This window comes from Varanus komodoensis, unplaced genomic scaffold (genome assembly GCF_004798865.1).
Source record: "Varanus komodoensis strain SLA01 unplaced genomic scaffold, ASM479886v1 scaffold1, whole genome shotgun sequence".
Classification (NCBI taxonomy): Eukaryota; Metazoa; Chordata; class Lepidosauria; order Squamata; family Varanidae; genus Varanus; species Varanus komodoensis.
In genome coordinates this window covers 118,854,413-118,875,855 of record NW_025335268.1, presented here as the reverse complement: position 1 = coordinate 118,875,855, position 21,443 = coordinate 118,854,413, and the positions used below count along the sequence as shown (strand labels likewise).

The following is a 21,443-nucleotide window of genomic DNA, read 5'->3' as shown; positions in this document are numbered from 1 at the left end:
GACAAGAAGGTGCTCCTTCAGATATCCCGGACCCAAGCCATTTAGGGCTTTATAGGCCATAACCAGCACCTTAAATTGGGCCCGGACTTCAACTGGTAGCCAGTGTAACCAGTAGAGGTCTGGCATTATATGTGAAAACTGGCCGGTTCCTGTTAACATCCCAGCAGCTCTGTTCTGAACCAATTGAAGTATCTGGACCATCTTCAAGGGCAGCCCCACATAGAGTATGTTACAGTAATCCAAGCAGGAAGTTACCAGAGAGTGCGTCCCTGTTGCCAGGCAATGCTCTTCCAGGTAAGGATGCAGTTTGTGGATCAGCCAAAGCTGGGACCCCAGGGACAGCTCTGGGTCAAGGAGCACTCCCAAACTGCAAACTCTATCCTTTAGGAGGAGTGCAACTCCATCCAGGACAGGGCTAAAATCACTTGCCTGGAAGGCTGAACTGCCTACCAACAGGACCTCCATCTTATCTGATTAAGTCTCAATCTATTGGCCTTCATCCCGCCCATTGCCTTGGCCAGGCACCAGTTAAGGACAGCCACTGGCTCACCTGGACTAGATGTAAAAGAGAGGTAGAGCTGGGTGTCATCAACATACTGATGACTCCACAGCCCAAAGCTCCGGTTGACCTCTCCCAGTGGTTTCATGTAGATGTTAAAAAGCACAGGGGACAAAATGGAACCCTGTGGAACTTCATGGCAAAGTTGCCATGGTGCAGAGCCATAGTCCCTCAGCACTATCCTTAAAGTGCTGGGCAAAATTGTCACAGCAAGCTATGGATGATGCAATAGGATCCTTTTTAGGGCCAGAATGTAACAGGCCGTGCACCACCTGAAAAAGCTCAGCGGATGGCACTGTGAGGATGCAATGGAAGCAGAGAAGAATTCCTTCTTCACTGCCCTCACCGTCACAGCATAGGCTTGATAATGAGCTCTAAGTTGTGATTGGTCAGATTTGTCCCAGGATTTCCTCCACCTGTGCTTGAATCATCTCCCAGCTTGCTTCATCACCCGCAACTCAGGCATATACCAGGGTGCTGAGTGGGCTTGGCATGATGGGAGAGGACACTTAGGAGCAATCGTGTCAATTGCCCTGGTCATTTCCCCATTCCACAAATCAACCAGGGTATCAGCAGGAGCACCAGCTTTATCAGCTGGAAAATCCCCCAGAGACCTCAGGAAACCATCCAGATCCATAAGACTCTGGGGGTGGACCCTTTTAATAGGGTCTGCACCCTTACAGAGGGAGAAACTGGCCCCGAGTTCAAACCTCACAAGAAAGTGATCTGACCATGACAAAGAGGTTGGAGTCAAATTCCTTATTTCCAGATCACCATCTTCCTGTCCCGTTGAGAAACCAGGTCTAGAGTGTGGCCTCTCTGATGCGTTGGGCCAGTGACATGTTGAGACAGCCCCATGGCTGCCATGACAGCCATGAAGTCTTGAGCTGCCCTGGTCAGAACAGTCTCAGCATGGAAATTGAAGTTCCCCAGGACCAACATCCTGGGGGTCCTCAACACCAGGTTCAAGACTATCTCTATCAGCTCACGCAGGGAGTCTTATGGGCAGAAGGGTGCACGGTACACCAACAGAATCCCTAATCTGCCTCGATCACTGAGCACCAGGTGCAAACACTTTAGGCCTGGTCTTGAAGGGACAGGAAGCCCTGCGAAGGGGATTGAATCTGGGCAAATTAGAGCCAAACCCCCTCCCCTTCCCTGAAGGTGGGATTGGTGTTGCACCAGATACCTGGGCGGGCACAACTTGGTGAGGGACACGCCCCCCTTCTCCTGGCCATGTCTCTGTAATGCATGCCAGGTCAGCCCCCTCATTCACAATTAAATCATGGATGAGAGATATTTTATTTTGAACCAAAATAGCAAGTTACAATAAGATGATATGTAAGATGAAAACCCATTTTGCCTGGGAAGCAAAACACCTTTATTGGACATGGTCTGCAATGACAGCTTTCTACATACCTAGAAAATGTGGGAAACTGCGTACCAGTTAGTGCCTGAGTACTGTGGATAATGAACAGCAGTACTTGTAGCTTTATATATTTTCACACATTATATTGTTAAGATCTTAAGTCATACTGATATGGCAGTGTGCAAATATTAGAAATAAAGGGTATTGAACAATGTGGCATTAGACACATCTTGATCCCATTTTGGAATCTGATAAGCATTCTGCTTTCCCTGGATTAGGCCCCGAATGGTCTATTCCCTTTCCCCAGATCTGCTTAATTTGTAAATACCCAGTGAAAACCCAAGGATCCCTCGCTACAGATAACACTTTGAAATCAGGCAGCAATTATCCCTTGCTGGTGACATTCTCTACCTGATCTAGAATTATGACTTTACACTTCATGGGTCCCTTAATGGGGTTGGCATCACCCCATTCAGTCTTTGGGGACAAGAAAGCTTCTCAGGCATTTTCAACATTTCTAGCTATAACTCTGCCCAGAAAGCTATGTGAGAAGAAGTCTGCAAAACCATTTTGAGATAAAGCACTGCAATAATGCTATCGTTGGGGCTGGGGGGCACTTCTCCAGTCATTCCCACCTACAGCTGCTTGTCTATTTGACGATCAAATACAGAGAAGAAACAGTGGGACCCCGAATGGCTTTCCCCTTTTTCCCTATAGGGTGCTGTGAGATTCCCTTTAATTCTACAGAGCTGCAGGTTGGAAGAAGGCCAAAACCTCCCTCTTCATTGCATTTCCTCCGTAGGACCAAGTTCTCTGTTGATGTTGGCTACATCACTTTCAAGCTAAAACATGGAAGCCAGGACTAGTTAGTGGTACACCTCATCCATGTGCAAAAGGATGATTAGATCTGGTTCTGCTGTACCACGTGCCAAAGAGAACTGTGTTGGAGAAGGCCATGGTCACATGAGATCTCAAAGGCTAGCAGTCACACATTGAAGCGATGATTGCCAACTCGTCTAAGGCCCAAATAGTAAAGCCCCATGGAACTGCGATGATTTCAGAATACCAAGATAATGCCCCTTCTGTTTTCAGAATTGGCAATGGCTTTCTATCCCTTTATATTCTGCGTGTCTTTTTAACCAAGGAAGTGCTCAATTTCCAGCAGGATGAAGAGGCCCAAAGTTTGTGGCCTGCCTTAAGCCGAACCTGGGAGAGCTGCCTCTTCATTACAGGGATGAAAGCGGGTAGACGCTCTTTATACGCTTAAGTGCACTCTCTGCTGCGTGTTCCTGTACGCCCGAGCGGAAGACTGAAAATGCGTCCCACAGGACTGAACTTGCTTCATGTGAAGCAGCGCTCTCACGCAATTAAGCCCTGCCGGATCCTGCAGCCAGAAAATCTCATCACCATCGCGTCTCCTCGGGCTGCGTACGTGTGACATGAATGGGTGGCTTCCAAGGATCCTTTCCTGTTGCACGATCAGGAACCCCCCTGCACCCCCCCTCCCCGGTGACTGGGACTGAGATCCGGTGATGAATCTACAACTCCTCCAATCTCGAGGACGCTCGCTCAGATTTCGATCATCTCCCTTGTGACTTCTTGGAGAGGAGCCCCAGTCCTGTTGCACTAAAAGGGGCCGAAGAGGGCGGCGGCGGCGGCCTTGGTAGAAATGGCTGGAGGGGATTGGCCCGGGCGGCAGTGAGTGTGCAAGAGGCGGAGCTACTTCTGGCGCGCCCAAGCAGGCCTGATCCGCTACCCCGTCTGGCCGCCAGCCCGTCCTCCCGCCCGCTTCGGCTCCGCTCTGCTGCCCGGGATGGGGCGCAGGGGCCGCTGTTGCTGCTGGCCAAGCGGCCGCCCGCTCTGAGGCCGGGCCGGGCTGGGCTGGGGCCGCGGGTATCGCCGCGCCGTCCCCTGTGCCGCCCGGCCCGGGCGCCGAGAGACAGCGGCACCAAGAGCGTACGGGCACAGCCGGGAACGAGCAGACGGTGAGCGAGCGAGAGGGCGGGGGGGCCAGAACTAAACCGGTTCCTGGAGCTTTGGGGTTGGGGGAGAGAGAGCCGAGCCACGGCGGCGCAGGAAGGAGCTGGGGAAGATCCCGTGCCCTGCCTCCCCCTTTCCAGTCCGGTACCCTCCTTTTGTTGTCGCCGGAGAAGGGGACTGGGTGTGTTTCAAGCATGTCTGTCTTTCTGGTCCCCGCACCGAACCTCTCCAACGCTCCATCGTCTGCGCTCCTCCATCGGAATCCAGAGCGCATCCCCAGACGGGCGCATCCTTCGGCATCTCGGCTGTGTTTTGGTAGGATGACTCTCTTGGGCAAAGTGGGCGTTGTGATCGGTACATAGGTGTCCAACCGAGGTGTACCTGAACGCTGGTAGGGGTACAAGTTCTTGAGTGCGCATGGTAAATGGGTGTTGCGAAGTATACGGCTATATCCTGATGCGTATTTACAGGCAGGTATGTGTGTGAGAGTAAAGGTGTGCCTCTGTGCGTGTCTCTAAGATGTTCACACTCGAGCCCCTCCTCCAGCCAGCCGCCCTCCCCCTCATCCTCCCCCAAGATGGCTCCTGCACAATTCCCAAGGCGCTTCTCCTCGCAGAGAAAAGCTGGGGTTGGTGGCTGAGCCACCCAGGAGTGGGAGTGAGCTCTGGCATCTGCTGCTCAGGCTTATTCTCTTCGTTTTTGGCAGGATCACTTTGGGATCCTTATCCCTATCCATTTTTGACAAGACAGGGGATTTCCTGTTCCAGGCAGGAGGGGAAATCCCTGGGGAAACAAAGCAGCCTTTCTCTTAAGAAAATGGAAGGGGCAGCTGCTTTTAGGAGCAAGGGGCCTCCTAGTGAAGGTAACACAGAAGGAGAAATAATGGAGCATTTACCAGGCTGTGTGCTCCATATAGAATAGAATGGCCTTGTTGCTGGCTTTTCAATCGATGTACCAAAAGACTTGGGTGCTAGCAGCTTACCTTTCCTAGCTTTGCTACTTGCCGTGGGTTTCTCCCAAGCCAAATGCCTTTGGGCCCCTCGAGAGCCCATGTGAGGAAGACAGCCAGTATTACAGTGCCTGGTCAGAGTCAGTTTCCCTGGAGACTGTTGTATCCTTAGATAGCCTGGAAAGCTGTGTGTCTGGAAAGCAGAGGGTTCCACACTGCCTGTGTTTTTCTGCCACATGTGTTACTCCCCTATTCTTACAGGACTGTACCTTTCCAAAAGGTAACCATCTGAAATGCATATGTCAACAAGGTAGGGCTTTCTAGGAATGTTATGACCCGCCGCTGTATTTTTGACTTCAGCTAAAATCTGAATTTTTCAACATGCCAACAAATTAGCTAAACATTGGTGTCTGCTCTCTGGTGATCACCAGACAGAACAGAGGACTGAATTTGCAGTTAAATTATTCACAGCCATGGAGGCAGCCCAGCTGCAACCTGGTTCCATTAGTGGATTGTTAACACTGTAAAAAGCCCATCTCTCCTGCTTTCTTAACTTGTGTTTTGTACATCATGCCTGTACTTTGTTGATACAATGGGATATCCAGCAATATATTTAATTAAGGGGGAAGGAGTGGGAGGCTCTTGCCAGGAAAAGCACAGGGAGACCTGGGTGTTTTTAACCCTTCACTGTTTAGTTTCTCTATCTTATTTGGGAGGATTCTTTCAGATCATGTTCAAGTGGTAAGACAGTAGCCAAGGTGCTCCTGCTTTATGAATTAGCTTCACCAAGACTCTTTTCTGCTGTAGTGATTTGATGGTCTCAGGGAGGCCAGTTTGTTTCTCCAGAAGGTTCAAGAAAGCGTACTGGGATGCCATTCTGGTGAACATCATAAGAAACAGCTGCAGTTGAGATTTCTGAAATTGGCCCTGTGGTGTCTGTAGGCAAAGGTGATCAATTTGTTGCTAGCTCTTGGTTTCCTACAGGGCCCTGATGCAGGCATGATATCCTCAGCAACCAGCTTCCTCCTGGAACATGGCTCTTGTGCAACTGTGATGCAGGCAGTGAGTTTGGCAAGGCTGCAGAGTACAGTGCAAAGCCTCTGCAATTTTGAAATGGGGCTTTATTCCTCCAGTGCTTCATCAGGATACTGCTGGCTTTATTGTCTTCCGCTATTAAACTCTCTCCATTGTAGCCTTTGTTGAGTATGCCATAGTACTAGTAGCTAAAATTTGTGAAGACTTGACTGGGCAGTGATGCCACATGCTTAGCACATCCATGTTTATGTAGCTCCTCTTGTCCTTGGACCCTCCTTCCTGTGTCCTGGAAATGCAGAAGGCTTTTTTGCACCCAGAAAGTCAAAATTAGGAGAGGCCTCTTTAAATCCTTACTCCATTCTGTTGTGTGCACAATCTACATAGTGCAAAAGTTAGTCTATAGTTCAAGAATTGGTGTTCTTGTTTTTGCCTCATCTGATCAGTCTCTTAGTTTACAGTTGATATAAGCATATTCTATAAGTGGGGAATTTATATGTTTTTCCGCACACAGCCTTCCATAGCCCAGTGCCCTCCAAATGTACAGGACTACAGCATTCACCATCCGCTAATTCAGCACATCTAGAGAGCACCGGCTTAGGGAAGTCTGCTCTGACATGAAAACTTCTGCATGTACTCGTATGGATTCCCTCCTCTGCACCACCTCCATGGGGAAGCTTTCAATCATGCCCCCCAACCTGTAAATTAAGTATTGCAGATTAGGAGCCATTTTGCAATTTCATCTATGGGAACTAGACCTTAGTGAAGTAAATCAGCTAATAATTGTGAATTTGGAGCCAAAGGGCTAAGATGGTAGTGCTGATCAGCGGTTTACTATGAAATAAGCTTGGAGATGTGACCTTGGCAATACATTTTTGAACAGAGTTACTGCTTCTAAATCCTTTCTTGTATATTTTTTTTTCCCTGGGAGAAATGATACCCAGATAGGGAGGTAGGCATTGCCTCCTGTCCATTTTCAATGGTTGTGGAAAGCTCTGTAGCGCTTGGGTATAGAAGACTCCACTGTTTTATTCTCAAAGAAAGGAAATGCTTTCATTCAGGGAAGGGATGCGGGCAAATATATTGTATATGCAGCTATTTGACATGACATGTGGTTTGTGACCAGCCCACTATTTGCCTGTATGAAACAACTTTTAACTTTCCTCTGGATTTAGCTGAGAATCAGGTGCCTCTCCATGTTGCTTGAAGTAATGTCACTTGAACCTAGTTCCTTTTCAGCAATGGTAGTGAGTCCCATGAAACTTTTCATTTTAATGGACTTGTATGTTATGCAATAATATATTCTTATGTGAGCTCCTTTCTTCATCTAACCCTTTCCTGCTGGGGTGAATAGCCCAGTTCCTACCTTTTAACAAGTCCAAAGATAGCCAAAGGGACAAATTATTCAGAGATGCTGATGTGTAGGAGAAGAGGCAGATTGAGGCAAAAGCAGACTGGGAAACTCCTAGTCTATTGTCCGGCTTACTTTCTGCCATTATCCTGCAAATTCATTGCCAAAAGTGACAGGGAATCCTGCCAAGAGGATCACACACTCTCCACACATGTGCAATGGAATCTTAGTTGCAGCTTACCATTTTTGCCTTCTGCATAAATGGAGGTCTCACTGCTTGGGACAGCAGGATTTCAAAGTGAAAGTAGAACAGCCCTCTTAGTCATATTGAGATGCATTTCCTTCCAAATACTGTAGAATTGGCTCCGTTCCTGTTAAGAAATGGTGATTTGTCTGCATCACCTTATATGCATGCGCTTGCTCCCTCAGCCGCCATGTCTCTTCGAAGGAGTTAAAGGCTTAAATGGATGCCTGAATATGGAAATATGAGAGTGGCCGTGTCTGGGTGGGTTGTCTTGTTCATAAAGTGTTCAGGGCTGGGTCTGCCTAATGTCTGAGCTGTCACTGGAGAGATAAGGGAGGCCCTGCTTCTTGGGAAAGGGACGCAGTGCCTGTCGTGGTTTTCTGGAACAGCACTGTTCTTGGTTTGACTCCATGTTACATGTCCCCTTCCCAGTGCTCAAGGGAGATCTCCCATTGCTTCATCTTTGCTGTCAAGGGCAGGAGGATTAAGATATCACTGTGGTAAGTGAGGTGCCCTTTCTTTCATAATGTCCTCTTTTGGTTCTTGGACTGGGCTTCCTTCTGACCCACTGCCAGTATTGCTTTATAGAGGGAGCTAGACCATCTGGAGAGTTATTTGATTGAAAGAGCTCCTCTATCTAGGTTAGAATCAATATCCATATTATAAGCATGCATAGTCATTCTGCGGAACAATAGTGGTGGTATGGTTGTCTTTTCACCAGAAAATGCCACTCAGATTGGTCTGGAGGATGGAGGGAACTGTATTTGATGACTCCTTAAAGGAACGCCTCTGATATTGTTGCAGGATGGTGTTTGTGGGGAAGTTGTGTTTCCTGATTCCCTCATCTTTCTCCTAATAGGCTCGGAGCCTGGGTCGGGGCCCCCTTCGCTGTGCCCCCCTGATGCTGGTTGGCCTGTGCCCAGAAGATGAGCAGATTGCTGGTGGGGGTGACCCTGGAGAGGATCTGCAAAGCTGTTCTGCTCTTATGTTTACTGCACTTCCTCATCATCATGATCCTCTACTTTGATGTCTATGCCCAGCGTCTGGACTTTTTCAGCCGATTTAACATCCGCAATTCTTCCCGCACTCTACCCTATGTCAATGTTTCTCGGCCTAATAGCACCGCTGGGCCTTTGGGCCCTGAGCTCCTGGTCCCGAGTGCCAAGACTGTTGGCAGCAACAGCACCATCACCGAGAAGCCCTTACCACCCTGTCCAGAGATGCCTCCTGGCCTAGGTGAGATTGCAGAGGAGCCTTGCCTATCTTGTACCTAGCCCTCAGAGCCAGCATTGCACCTATTGCCTGTTTCTTTTCCCCACTTGTCACCTGTTGGTCTCGCTCTGTTTCATGTCACTACAATATGGCATCAGATGCAAGATCTAGGAATCTGCAAAACAAACTTGGTGTTGTAAATCATGGACCCTCATCTTCTCCCCAAAAATCTAGCCATGTAGTGAAGGCACAGTTTAAAATATCTGGGCCACATTTGTTGAAAGATTTAATTAAGGAATGCTTTGAGTGACATTTTCAGTGGTCACAAAGAGGAATCTTTCTGCCTTAAGACTACTGGTGGGAAGAAAGTAGATCTCCAGGTGTTTTAGACTTCAACTCTAATTCCTGACCATTAGCTATGCTGGTGAGTAGTTGAAGAACTAAACGTCTGGAGATCTGTGCCCACTCCCACGTTAGACAACTCCCTGCCTTTCTGGCTGCCCTTTCCAGTCTCTCCCTCTCAGTAGCTTCTACTTTCCTGTCTCCATACATTTTCTGTCCTCCCATTCTCCACCAAAAAGGTAGTGGTCAAAGATTATACTCCCCATCCTTGCCTAAGAAATGGGTCCTATCATTATAAGAATACCAGTTGTGCCTTCAAGCCTTGTGTATGTGACTGCACTCTGCCCCGCACCAATTTCTGTGCCTGTTGATAATCCTGCCTGGTTCAGAATCACTTGAGCAGCTTACAGCAAATCAGCTTGTAAAAATGTACATATATACTAAAGTCTTGATTGCATTAACTATATTTTGACTATTTGCTGCTTTTTTGCAGGTGTGATAAGTTTGGGTTCTTAAGATTTCTTTGCCCTGCCACCTTGGTTAATAAAAGTGGCACAGCCTCCTAGAGGTGTGTAAGCCCTGAGGCTGTACTTTACTTCAGAGGCTGATACATAGAAAATGGAATGTTTTCTCCTGCAGTGGGCCGGCTCCTAATTGAGTTCAGCTCTCCCATGAGCATGGAAAGGGTGCAGCGGGAGAACCCAGATGTGCAGGAAGGTGGCAAGTACTCACCCCCAGACTGTGTGCCTCGCCAGAAGGTAGCCATCCTCATCCCTTTCCGCCACCGTGAGCACCACCTCAAGTACTGGCTGCACTACCTGCACCCCATCCTACGGCGCCAAAAGGTGTCCTACGGCATCTATATCATTAATCAGGTACGCTGGGAGAGATGACTCAGGCAAGAGCAAGATGTTTTATAGAAGAATTGCTGAACCATGAGCCCAGGAGCCAGATCTGGCCTTCAAGGAGTTGCAGTCCAACCCCAGGGTTCCCAAGAAGGCCATGCCCCCTTACTGCTTTTCAAGTATTTCCCACTTTCTGCCCCCAATCCTATGGTGACTTCCCAGTTTTTGTGCAGTCCCTCTGTTCTAAAAGGTGGAAGTGCCTCTTCTAAAAGCTTCAGTACCAACAGTTAGAGCTTGAAGCTAAGCTATGGTGGCATTTTGGCCCTTTCCTTTTGTCTTTAGTCCTGGCCATCACTGGAAGGTGGCCCCTGAGAGTGTCCCCAGAACTGAATTTGGCCCTTGGGCTGAAAGGGAGGCTGCATCTCTTGCTTAGGACATAGCACTGTCCACGAAGAACGTGAGAGAGGAAGATGATGCTTCATGGAAACCTACTCTGACTAGAAATGATCTACCTGTGGCCCTGTGTGGCCCTCAATCTAATTTCAAAAGCACCCTGAAACAATCCTTATTGACCAGAGTTACTTGTCCCTTCCCCATGGACTGAGAGTAGGGTGGGAAGAGAGAAAGAAGAAAAAAGGGGGTATTAGAAAGACTAAAAAAGGGGTCTCAGACAGAGAGAGGAAAGGGAGGTGTTGAAAAAAGAGAAGCATCAAAGGACCATTTTTGGTATTGGCCCCTGTCCATTGCTGGCTTCTCCTTGTCCACAGCTTGCATGTGATCCCAGCAGACCGTCCCAGTGGAAGGGTGGTCCTCTACTTCCCCATCCCTGAAGTAGAGGCTTCCTGCTTTTGGGAGAAGCAGGCTGTGGGCTTTTGTTTCCTTACTGTGAGATACCAATGGGCCATGACCTTTGCACTTAAGGGTAAGTGTGGAGTGTCAGAGAAATGCTTCTCACTCGTTCCTCATTTTGGAAAAGTTTCAGGCCTCCTGTCAGATATGATGGTTGATCTGAAATATAGCAGATAGTGCTTTGCAAAATCAATTGAGGAAGATCAAACAGTTTTAGAAAAACAGCTAGATGGAATCCAGGGTGGTTTTTATAATGGGGGGAAAAAACTAGAAAGAAGCATATTAAATGTGCATCTAAAAGTAACATGACAGTTGGGATGACTCTTTCCTTGGTTATTATTCCATACAGTTTGGGGAAGATACCTTTAATCGAGCAAAACTGTTGAATGTGGGCTTCCTGGAAGCCCTGCGAGATGATGAGAGTTATGACTGCTTCATCTTTAGTGATGTTGATCTTGTACCCATGGATGACCGGAATCTCTATCGCTGTTACGATCAGCCCCGGCATTTTGCCGTTGCCATGGATAAATTTGGTTTCCGGTGAGTGAGCAAATGGACTGGATGCCTCTTTCCCAAATGTGCTCTGTTGCACTGAGTTGTGTTGAGAATTGCAGTACGCGATTGCAATGACCTGCTTAGCTGATGTTATCTTATTCTAAGTGATGCCAACATGTCATGGTTCCTGCTGTGTTTGCCCAGCAACTAGTTTCAAAACTAGCTCTTCAAGATCTTGCCCAGAGGTCTTCCCCTAGTCTGCTATCGAAGATCTTCATGTACTTTAGTCTTTTCTGGAATGCCAGCAGCCCTTATGAACTGTTTAGAGCCTTAGGGAGAAAGTGAGAAGGATATGATCATTTTGCACACACATCCTGTCTTTCCAGTGTAGTGCACCTAAATCTTCCTTGAAGATTCTCCAGTGTTTCCCCTTCAGAGGGTGGTTTATTGCATTCCTTGTGGTCTGAGCCTTGTGGGGGCTTGGAGGCAGTAATACATACCTCTCATCCTGAATGCAGTATATGGGGCATCTCTCATTCCCATGGACCCCACTTTATATTTCTGTAAAGCATTTACAGGTTTTCTGTGATTCAAATGATATATTCTTTGCTGCCTCTCATGTGAGTTGCTGAACCATTCCAGCAATGTTGTGATACAGCATTATGGAATACACCCTTGCAACACCTATGCATTAGTGACATAAACAAACAGGTAGCATAATTTGTATTTTACAGGTTGACTGGCTGGGGTCTCTTACCTGCCAAACAAGGCAAGATCAGATCAAAAGGCCAGTGTGCATCAAATGGTATCTTGGAGTTCAGCTAAGACAACTTTCTCCAAAGTTGTGCCTTCTAGCCAGTCTATGTATTATGCAGTCCAAGTCATCTGAAGGGCCCCAGAATGGTGAAGATCGGGCTAAGGGGCTAGGAACTTGGGAAGCCTTTAGGGAAGGCACAGTATAGTGGGAGCGATGGATGATGTACTTGTCATCACATGGTTCACTTAGAAGCATGGTTTTAGATTGCAGCAGGACTGGCTTGGTCCATTAATGTTCTGAGGTCCTGAACCCATTCCTAGTATGACTGATTCCCATCTCTCCTGCTTGTCTCCTCCAGGCTACCATACTCTGGCTACTTTGGAGGTGTCTCTGGCCTGAGCAAGGCACAGTTTCTGAAGATCAATGGCTTCCCTAATGAGTACTGGGGCTGGGGTGGGGAAGATGACGACATCTTTAACCGGTGCGTGAGAGGTTGGGATGACTGGCCAAGTAGCAGTAGCCGTGTAGTCTGCAGTTTGTCTTTTTATGTGGTGTCTGCAGGGAATATGCGGACTGGCAGGGGTGGGTCAATGGTGCAAATGACAGCTGCTAGCAAACAACTCCCTCTTCTGTAACTGCGTTCCCAAGCTTGGCAGAAGAGGGACAGACAGGAAGCTGTTCAGCAACCCATAACAAGGCCAAATAGAAGACTTGTATCCATGATCTGTAGCTCTGAAAACCACAAGTGGGTGGCGGATGGGCATGACAAAGGGAGCGTAAGGATTTAGACACTGGTCAGAGAAAAGGCTTGTTTGAAACCCACCTGTTGGCTGATCTCTGAGCAGCTGTTCTTTCTTTGCACAGGATCTCGCTTAATGGCATGAAGGTGTCACGTCCTGATGCCCGCATTGGGCGCTACCGCATGATCAAGCATGAGCGTGACCGGCATAACGAGCCCAATCCCCAGCGGTAAGAGAGAGGGTATGCATGCTGCCTCCCTACCTGCTCCCTGGCAAGCTTCCACAAATCTCTGCATCATCTTCTAGTCCACATACAACCTACAAGCCCCTCTTCAGCAGAAGACTCATTTTCCAAGTTCCTCTGTCCTTTGCTGCATGCCACACATGGCACAGCTCAAGGTGAGAGGTGCGCCATGCATACTATCTCCATGTTAGTCTGTTGCAACAGAAAGAGTGAAGAATCCTGCGACCCTTAAAGGTGACAAACTCATTAGGATGAAGTGGACTTTGTCAACAGAAGCTGGTGTCATAGTGACCATGTTAAGCCTCTAAGCATTAAGTGACACCAGCGCCCCTCACTGTCTTCCCTTGCTGTGTGTTCTCCTCTTTTGAATTCCACCCTCATTCAAGTCTGCCATCTGCCACTCTTTCCTTCCAATTCTCACAAACGTGAATCCCTGCCCTGCACCAGATACGTTTGATCAAACCCATGGCTGATGATGATGAAGGGCTCCTGTGCACTAGCATTTACTGTCTACAACAGGGACGGGCAACATGCAGGCCCTTTCTGCAGCCAAAAATTGTCACTGTGGAAAGAAAAAGAGCAGCTTTTTTCTGGTGTTCCAGAAAACAGGCCAGGGTACAGCTGCAAATTGGGCTGGTGCATTCTTGCTCTTAAAAAAACCTGGGGCTTTTTCACCAGTGTGATGGAGGGCAAACCTGTGGTCCTGGGACTTCACGAAGTTGCCGGTCCATAATCTAGAAGCAGAGGCATGCTATGCCTAGCAGCTCATGTACTCTGCTTTCTGGGTTATTTAAGGGCAAGAATCTTCCCACCTCTTCATGAGACTGGCTATAAGCAGCACATAAATGCTCACTTGAAAACAGAGGTGGGGGAGTAACTTCCTGTCTGCCCTAGTGCTTTCAGTGTCACTATCCTAAATCTTCCAGCCTCCCAGTGTGCCTTCCAAGCATGGAGTATCATCATTACATGTTAGCTTCTTCCCACAGGTCTGAGGGGCTGTAGTTCAGTGGGAGGGTTCCTGCTTTGCATGCACAAAGTAGCAGCTTCAGTTTTCAGCATCTCCAGGTAGGGCTAATAAAAGTCCTGCCTGAAACCCTGGAGAGCAGCTGCCAGTTGGTGTTGCCAACACTGGGCTAGATGGACCCGTGGTCAGATTCCATGTAAATTAGCTTCCTATGTTTTCAGGTCTTGGCTGAGACATTTCACCTGAAGGTCTGTGGACAGTGACCCTCTCCATGTGTTCAGAGCAGAGCAAATAATTTAATTTCTGCCAATCCCATACAGTGGAAATGAGCTCATGATCTGAAAGTGCTTTGCTTATGGGGAGAAAGTTACATAGAAATAGATACAATGTTCCTCAATAATCATAAGGTACAAACTGGGAATCCCTCTAACGTCCTGAGGTCCTGTTAGATCTTCCATTTCATTAATTTTATGAATAGTTGATAAATTTAACTGTCTCGGAGTTAGCTTAACTGTCTAGCTTTATAAGGTGAGATTTTCTTTGGTTCTCCTGGCAGGTTCACAAAGATCCAGAATACTAAGGTGACCATGAAACGCGATGGCATCGGCTCACTGCAGTACCGCCTGGTGGAGACATTTCGCCGTCCCATGTACACCAATGTAACTGTGGAGATTGGCAGACCACCACCACGCCCCCCTCGGGGTTGACTTTCTGCTGCTTGGCCTGGCCCATGGCCCCATGCATGAGGAGCTGTGTGGATCCCAGCCCTGACTGGTTCAGAGGACTGTGTCCTGGCTTGGAGGACGTGTCGGCCTCCTTTGTGGGGATGGGGGAAAAGGCCAAGAATGCATCTTTGCCTTGCCCCAGCCTTTGGCTGAAGCCCATCTCCTTATCACCAGTCTGTTCTCCACAGTGCCCTTCACAAGTTGGGGAATGAATGTGAGTGTGTTACTGTGCCTGGCCCAGGACTTGGCAGTTCTGGGCACAGCCAAGCCCCATTCCTGGCTGGAAGGTGCCAAGAGCAGAGGAAGCCTCGGGCAGGTTCTTGACTCTGTATATGACCTCCCCTTGGACTCTTCACAGGGTGTGTCCCATAAGGATTCCAGAAGTACAATAGTCGCTCTTTGCTTCCTCTCACAGCCTGCAAGACCACTGTCTTTTGAGCCTTCCTTCCAAGGCATGGCCTGGTCTCATGACAACTGCCAGCTCGCAAGAGGTGAAGGTGGTTCTCAGTTGAGGAGAGCTCCATCCAAAGAGAAGCTACTGCCTGCCTCCATTCATGGCTTGGTGCTGTCCCCTGCTGGGTCCTGGATGTCCCTGCTGGCTCCAGTAATGCAGGGGTGTTTTATACAAACCCTCGTTAGAATACTTGAGTGCTTCCTGGGTTCGTATGGCATGCAGCCTGTCCGGCAAGGGGTGCAACAGGTGCTTCTTCCTAGCCATGTTTGCTCTTCTTCCTATGGATGGGGCGAGTTGGTTGGGCAGTACAGTGCCCTTTGTGCAAGGTGAATTCATGATGTGTCTTGGCCTACTCCAGGTGGGCTTGCTTCTCTTTTTCATAGGCACTATGGATCTCTGGCCATCACTACAGAACAGAGGAAGGCAACGTTGGCTTCCTGCTGTTTCCCCTGATCCACCACCATCCCAACCAGCCCACCCTGCCTTACCCAGTAGTCCTACTAGCCCTCCAGCATCAGCAAGGCAACCTGCCCTCAACCTCTCCTACCGCCTTCCTTGTCCAGCTGCCATCTTCCACCCTCTCAGGCCAGGCTCCTGGGTCTGACTTGGCTGCTCTTGGCACATGGCGGCCTTGTGCCTCGTACCTCGAGCTAGAAAGCCACTGGTGTCCCTCGATTCTGGTTATGGTGCCTGGCAGGCAGAATCTCCTGCATCTGTCTACTTTGGGGTGGCAGCTGGGCCAGGCTTGAAGCCAGGCACCAGTCTGTTGCACAGCCCAGATGTTGGTGACTTTTGTACATTTGAATGTTTTGATCCCTTTTCAAGCCTATGGTGAATGCAGCACTGATCACTCTGATCAGACTTTTGTATTCAGTAAAGTTTCAAAACTTGGAGACTTCTTGTGTATAGAATTTGGATGGGAATGGTGGAATGAGGGTCAAAACAACAGGGCAGGTTCGCACCACCTGCATTTTCCCTTCCTCATACTGCTCTTGGCAAGCCCCAAATTGTAGAATTAAAGAAAACTCCTCCCAAACATAGTTGCAACTTATCCCACGTACTCATCTTGTTTACCGGCACCAGAGGCTGGCGCTTCTGGCTAAGGAAGCTGCATGCATAGTTTCAGCCTAAAAGATATGAAAACTATTCCACAAGGATTCTTTATTTTTATGTGTTCCAGGACCACACAGATGCATTCTGTTCAAGGGCAAAGGGCTCTGCAGAAGATGCTATGTTTGGAGTAGAACAGATGAGAGTCTTGGGTGGGAGTCAGGGGAGTGATTCCTTAAAGAAACCGAAATGCGAAGGGGTTCTGCTCCAAGGGGCCCGGAACCCTACTTGTCCAGTGAGCTACTCCCACGTTCTAGAGCAGCCTTCCTGAACCTGGCACCCTCCAGCTGGGTTGGACTGCACTGGTGCTAATGCTGGAAGTTGCAGTCCAACACAGCTGGAGCGTTTGTGGTTAGGAAAGAGTGCTTGGATATGTCTAGGAAAACACTGCAGACCTGTATTGGAGGCTAAGCTTTTATCTGGCTGGAGGGGCTTGTTTGTAAGATCTGAGACTTCAGGGGATCGAAGACTGGCTGAAGAACTGCTCAAAGTTTGATAAAACTCAGGCATGATGTCCAGCTGTAGCCTGGCATCCCCATAGCTGCTCACATTTGGCTAAGCGGTTTCCTTCCCAGTAGCCAGCATCCTGGCCATCATGACAGCGGCAGCGGGTGCAGGGCCCCACCCAGATGCTCTGCCCAGCAGGAATGATGCGGTGCTGGCTCCCATCCACATAGCAGTTGGGTCCTATAGAAACATGAGTGTGTATTAGAATCTGCTCAACATTTCCCTTGCAGAAGTTTCATAGAATCCTAGGAACAGGCATGGTGGGAAGCTCTGAAAGAGAGAATGTTTCTCTGGCAACTGCACTTCTATCCTGTACTCGCTCCCTAATCTGAGTTCACCTGGAGTTTGCCTGAGCCCACACTCTGTGGTATAGTCTGGGGGCTGTTATTTCATTGTATCAGGTAGGTATTTTCCATTCTGTAGAAAGCTGCTCCCATTACAGCAGGACGTAGGACAGAATCTTCCATTTTGATAAAGTGCCTGCAAGTGTCCTTGACCAGGGCTAAGTTCTCCCTTCCCCTGCTCTGTTAGGTGAGGGACCCTCATTATCTCAAAGAGGGAGACTAGAGTATCCCCACCCCATCTATCCTCTATTCCATGGACTCCATTTCTTACCATCCTTGCAGGTGGGGCAGCAGTGGCCCTTCTCATAGATGGGATTGACGCAAGGGGGAGGAGCGCAGTCTGCCACTAGGCACCGGGCAATGCCATCCAGGTCACAGGTACACTGCTCACACTCTGAGGGCTGTGGGAGACACAGGTTAGTCCATGTGGCTAGGCAGCCTTTAGCTGTATTTCCACATACACAGCCATGTTAGGCACATGATGATGATGATGATGAAGCTGGCACTTTTTTCCCCAGGATTCCCTGTCCTTGCAGAGTTTTGCCATAGCTGTCTTTGGACAAATCGGTGCAAGGATTGTTAGACATGTTGCAAAGGAGATAAGAGTCTGCCATTTCCCAGTGTGTCACCATGGACTGTGGCTTTTTCTGTTACTCAGAAAAGGCAGGCAAAGGGAGACAGCAGGGGGGGAACATGCTGGAGAGATTGTTTTACTGAGGGTCTTGGCTGCATGTTTGCATATCTTTGTCTGCCTCAAGTATCATAAATGGCGAGTCTGTGAAAAATGGTGTATAATTTTAGGATAGCAGGACAGAGCTGAACAAAATTATGCATTAGAACCCAGGGTCACCCAATCAACCTGAATGGTGGGAGATTCAGGATGTATAAATGGAAGCATTTCACACAATATGTAGTTAAATTAGGGACTGCTCCCACAAAATGTAGTGATGGCCAATAACTTAAACCACTTTAAAAGGCATTGGACAAATTCAAGAAAGATAAGGTTAGCAATGGTTACGTGTTACGTATGATATGTACAAGATTAGAATGCACATGGATGGTGTTGCTCTTACATATTGCTTGTCGGCTTCCCATGGGCATTTGTTTGGCCACTTTGTACAGGTAACTGGACTAGATGGACCCTTGGTCTAATCAAGCAAGGTTTTTATGCTCAATGGTCCACCATTTTTCATAATGCGTGAAGCATTCCCAAATGAATACATGGCCATGGCAGTACTAGGATTACACCATCAGAGGGTGCTCTCATCCCAAACCTGATTGATTATGTAAAAATAAAGCAGTCTTGATCTCTCCTGAGGCACTGCTACTTTGTGCTCTCTCTCTTTGTGGCTGAGCCCTGGAGAAATCTGCTCATTATTAGAAAAGGCTGATGAGTGAAAATAGTGTACCTATCGGGAATATGTGGGTGGAAGGAAAACCATCTGAAATAAGACAGAGGAAGCATTAGGAATCCCAATGCACAGGAAAGGACCATGACTGAAGGGACTAAGCCCTCCAAAAATTCATCACTAGATCAAGCCCTTGCTTAAAATAATACAACAAAGGATGCCATAATCAGGGCCTTTGAGCTATTCACTAGCACAACCTAGTGAACCAAGCCAAACTATTAATAATGAAATAGGAGAGCAGTTATCAATGTCATGATCCCACCTAGGCTTGGATTCTATTTGGAGTTCATCCCCTTTGTCCCCTTCCTTCTGTTAGGCATTCCCAATGAAGGGGAAATTTTTCATCCTCTACCTTCTTGTGTGAATTTTTTTCTGTCTAAAAACAATAGGATGGTTGTCTGAATTCACACCTCCAGTATGAGTGATGATCAGGTCTGGGAATTCATTAAATTAGGCTGCTCAAATGGACACTTGTTGCACATCAGTGCTATTATATAGAATCAGAAAGCTGGGCATAATCTCAGCGTTTTCTTTTTTAATGATATTTAGATTATCTAGGATCTTCTTAAAAATTCAAATGATATTTCACAACTACTTTGGCAAATTGTTGCCTTTTTCTTACTGTGAATGTATAAAGATTAGCATTTCCACTTCCTGGTATGTGCCTTTGTAAGTTTTCAGGCATAATCAAAGTTCTTCTTGATCTCTCATGTTTTAAAATGCACTTGAATCCAAACCCCATTATCTACCCTTGTGCAATGTATTCCTTGTGTATCTTGGGTACAGGAGTTGCTGTGTTAAGGGATATCCATGTGATTCTGTATCCACACATCAGAGTTTGGGACATGGATCAGCCAAATATGGCCATTATTATAGCTTAGCATGGGAGTGGAGAATTAATGGAATGTGAAGCAATTGGCTAAGGCAAATTAGCCTCTGGATGTTCATCTCTGAATCTCTGCCTTTCAAATAATTTAAGTAAGAAAAAGCAAATAGATGGGACAGGTATGAGATATTTAGTCTTCTAAGATAGGACACAGGTCATTGTGGGCTTCTGGATATCAGAGACAATTCCTTTAGAAATGCTGGTCACCCTCCTCCTGCCCATAGTTTGGCTAGCTACCAGGACTGGCTGTTTTCAATGCACTTATTTTTGCACACATTAAACCCTAAATGCACAGAGTCCAGGAATGGAGCAGGCTTTGATCTTCCACCTGCAGCCTCTGGGGCAGGCTCTGACTCTTTTAGGCTAGTGCAGGCTTTGTGCCAAAAACTCCCCCCCCCCCCACCACCCCATTGCACTGCTTCACCATGCCAGAAATTCTTTGGTCTGACTCAGTTCCTAAAATACAATGTTAGCCATGACTGACAACAACCAGAAGAAAGGTGCTGAAATGGCTGGTGTTAGACTTAAGAAAAAGATAAAAAGGAAAGGTCCGAGGAGGCAGCGAGCAACTATAATGACTTTAGGGCAGTCGAACAGGCTTGACTTGCAGGGAGCATCTTATAGGCCCTCCAAATTTCACATACCTCTCTAGACCACCAGCCACACTAGTTCAGAAACAATTTCTCAGTTTCATTCACATGTTCTTTTGCTTCAGCCAAATAATGAAATGATATGGAAAACAGGTTGGGTTGTGATTCTTGCTGTCCTGCCTATGTCTCCCTTTGAGAACAAAATTCACAGGGAAGGAGCTTTGTGGTTCTCAAGTCGTTCCTTTCTCAGCAAGATTCACTGAGTTAAGATTCTCACATTCATGGTTCTTGCTTCACCATCACCCACCCACCCACCCACCTTGCTGCGGGTTTCTGTTCGTCCCACCCGCTGCCCCTTCTTTGCCTAGTGTTCATGTGGACGGAAAGCTTACCTGAAAGTGCTCCCCCAACTCATACACCTGCCCGCGGTGTTCGCAGCCGACCCGTTCGCAACGGGGGCAGCAGTCGTTGGGGTAGTGGCTGACGTGAATGCAGGCAGGTGGCAGCGCGGTGCAGTCCGTGCGGGCACAAGCTGGTCCTTCGGCCGTGCACTCACACTGGGTACAGTGGTCACTGTCCAGGAAATACCACTCGCCCACATAGTACAGGCTCCCGTTGGCATCGCAGGTAGTCACTGGCCCCGCCAGCCCTGGCAGGGGCGGCAGCAGCAGCAGCAACAGAGCCAAGCTCAGCCATGCCAGCGGAAAGGGCATCCCTCCACTCCTGGAGAATAGCTGGGAGGGAGGCTTGGGAGTGGAGCAGCGGAGCGCAGGAGAGGCAACGGTGGGGTAAGCAGGCTCGCAGGCTGACCCGGCCGGTGGGTCCCGCCTGAAGGCACTTGCGGAAGCTGCGGCAGGGAACCGCTTTTGCCCGCAGCTACAGAGCGCCTGGGTCTTTGTGGCGCCGCCGCCTCATCCTCCTGCCCTGGCCCGCCCTTAATGAGATCCGTGCCCGCCCAGGGGCGCAGCGCTCCCTCCCCAACGGGGCAGGCAGAACCTGGGCGGGGGGAGGGGCCGGACGCGTCGCCCCCGCCCTTTCTAAGAACCCCGTCAGCCTCCCCCTCCACCCCCGCACAGTCCTCAGGGCCTGATCCTGGCCAGCCAGCTCCCCTCGAGCAGTAGCACTCAGCCCGATATTGCACGAGGCGCCTCTCCACAGGGTTCCAGCCGACGCTGCTCTACTTAAGAGCAGACTCAACGAAACAAATGGGGGGAAAATAAATTACGAGGCAAGTCCCATTCGTTTTAGTGCATCTCCTCCGAAGTCAGATTTCACTTCCCAGTCTAGCAGCCGCCATAGCCTTCAGAGCGCGCACGCGGCTCTAGAGCCCCCTTTTCTTTCCTACAAACATTGACCGACCGCGGAAGAAGTTGATCAATTGTGTTGTCAAACCTTAGGTGCGGTGGGACCCGCCCTACATATTTTATACACAGACACACGTGCACGCGCGTGTAACGCACTAATTCCGACAGCTTTGCCACTCGCT

At 48.5% G+C, this 21,443-nt stretch overlaps 2 protein-coding genes across 9 annotated transcripts; one reads left to right on the top strand and one right to left on the bottom strand.

Moving 5' to 3' along the window:
* The first annotated feature begins 3,699 nt into the window (after positions 1-3,699).
* B4GALT2 (beta-1,4-galactosyltransferase 2) lies at positions 3,700-16,006 on the top strand. 8 transcript variants are annotated; one of them, XM_044442555.1, is made up of 8 exons: positions 3,701-3,913; positions 7,917-7,984; positions 8,344-8,720; positions 9,678-9,913; positions 11,082-11,272; positions 12,343-12,465; positions 12,849-12,953; positions 14,489-16,006. In XM_044442555.1, exons 3-8 carry the CDS (start codon positions 8,411-8,413, stop codon positions 14,637-14,639), a joined length of 1,116 nt encoding a protein of 371 aa, XP_044298490.1. In that variant the 5' UTR covers positions 3,701-3,913; positions 7,917-7,984; positions 8,344-8,410; the 3' UTR covers positions 14,640-16,006. The 8 variants fall into 8 exon arrangements, 6 of the variants coding, with proteins under 6 accessions (XP_044298499.1, XP_044298490.1, XP_044298462.1 ...); XR_006415921.1 differs by lacking the exon at positions 7,917-7,984 and having other exon boundaries at positions 12,849-13,123; positions 14,489-14,622; XR_006415923.1 differs by lacking the exon at positions 7,917-7,984 and having other exon boundaries at positions 12,849-13,130; positions 14,489-14,567.
* Positions 16,007-16,255: 249 nt separating this feature from the next.
* LOC123029497 (von Willebrand factor C domain-containing protein 2-like) lies at positions 16,256-20,881 on the bottom strand. The gene is made up of 3 exons (XM_044442596.1): positions 20,350-20,881; positions 17,344-17,473; positions 16,256-16,908 (listed from the first exon to the last, which is right to left on the bottom strand). The coding sequence occupies exons 1-3, from the start codon at positions 20,668-20,670 to the stop codon at positions 16,724-16,726; spliced, it is 636 nt and encodes a 211-aa protein (XP_044298531.1). The 5' UTR covers positions 20,671-20,881; the 3' UTR covers positions 16,256-16,723.
* Positions 20,882-21,443: the final 562 nt, after the last annotated feature.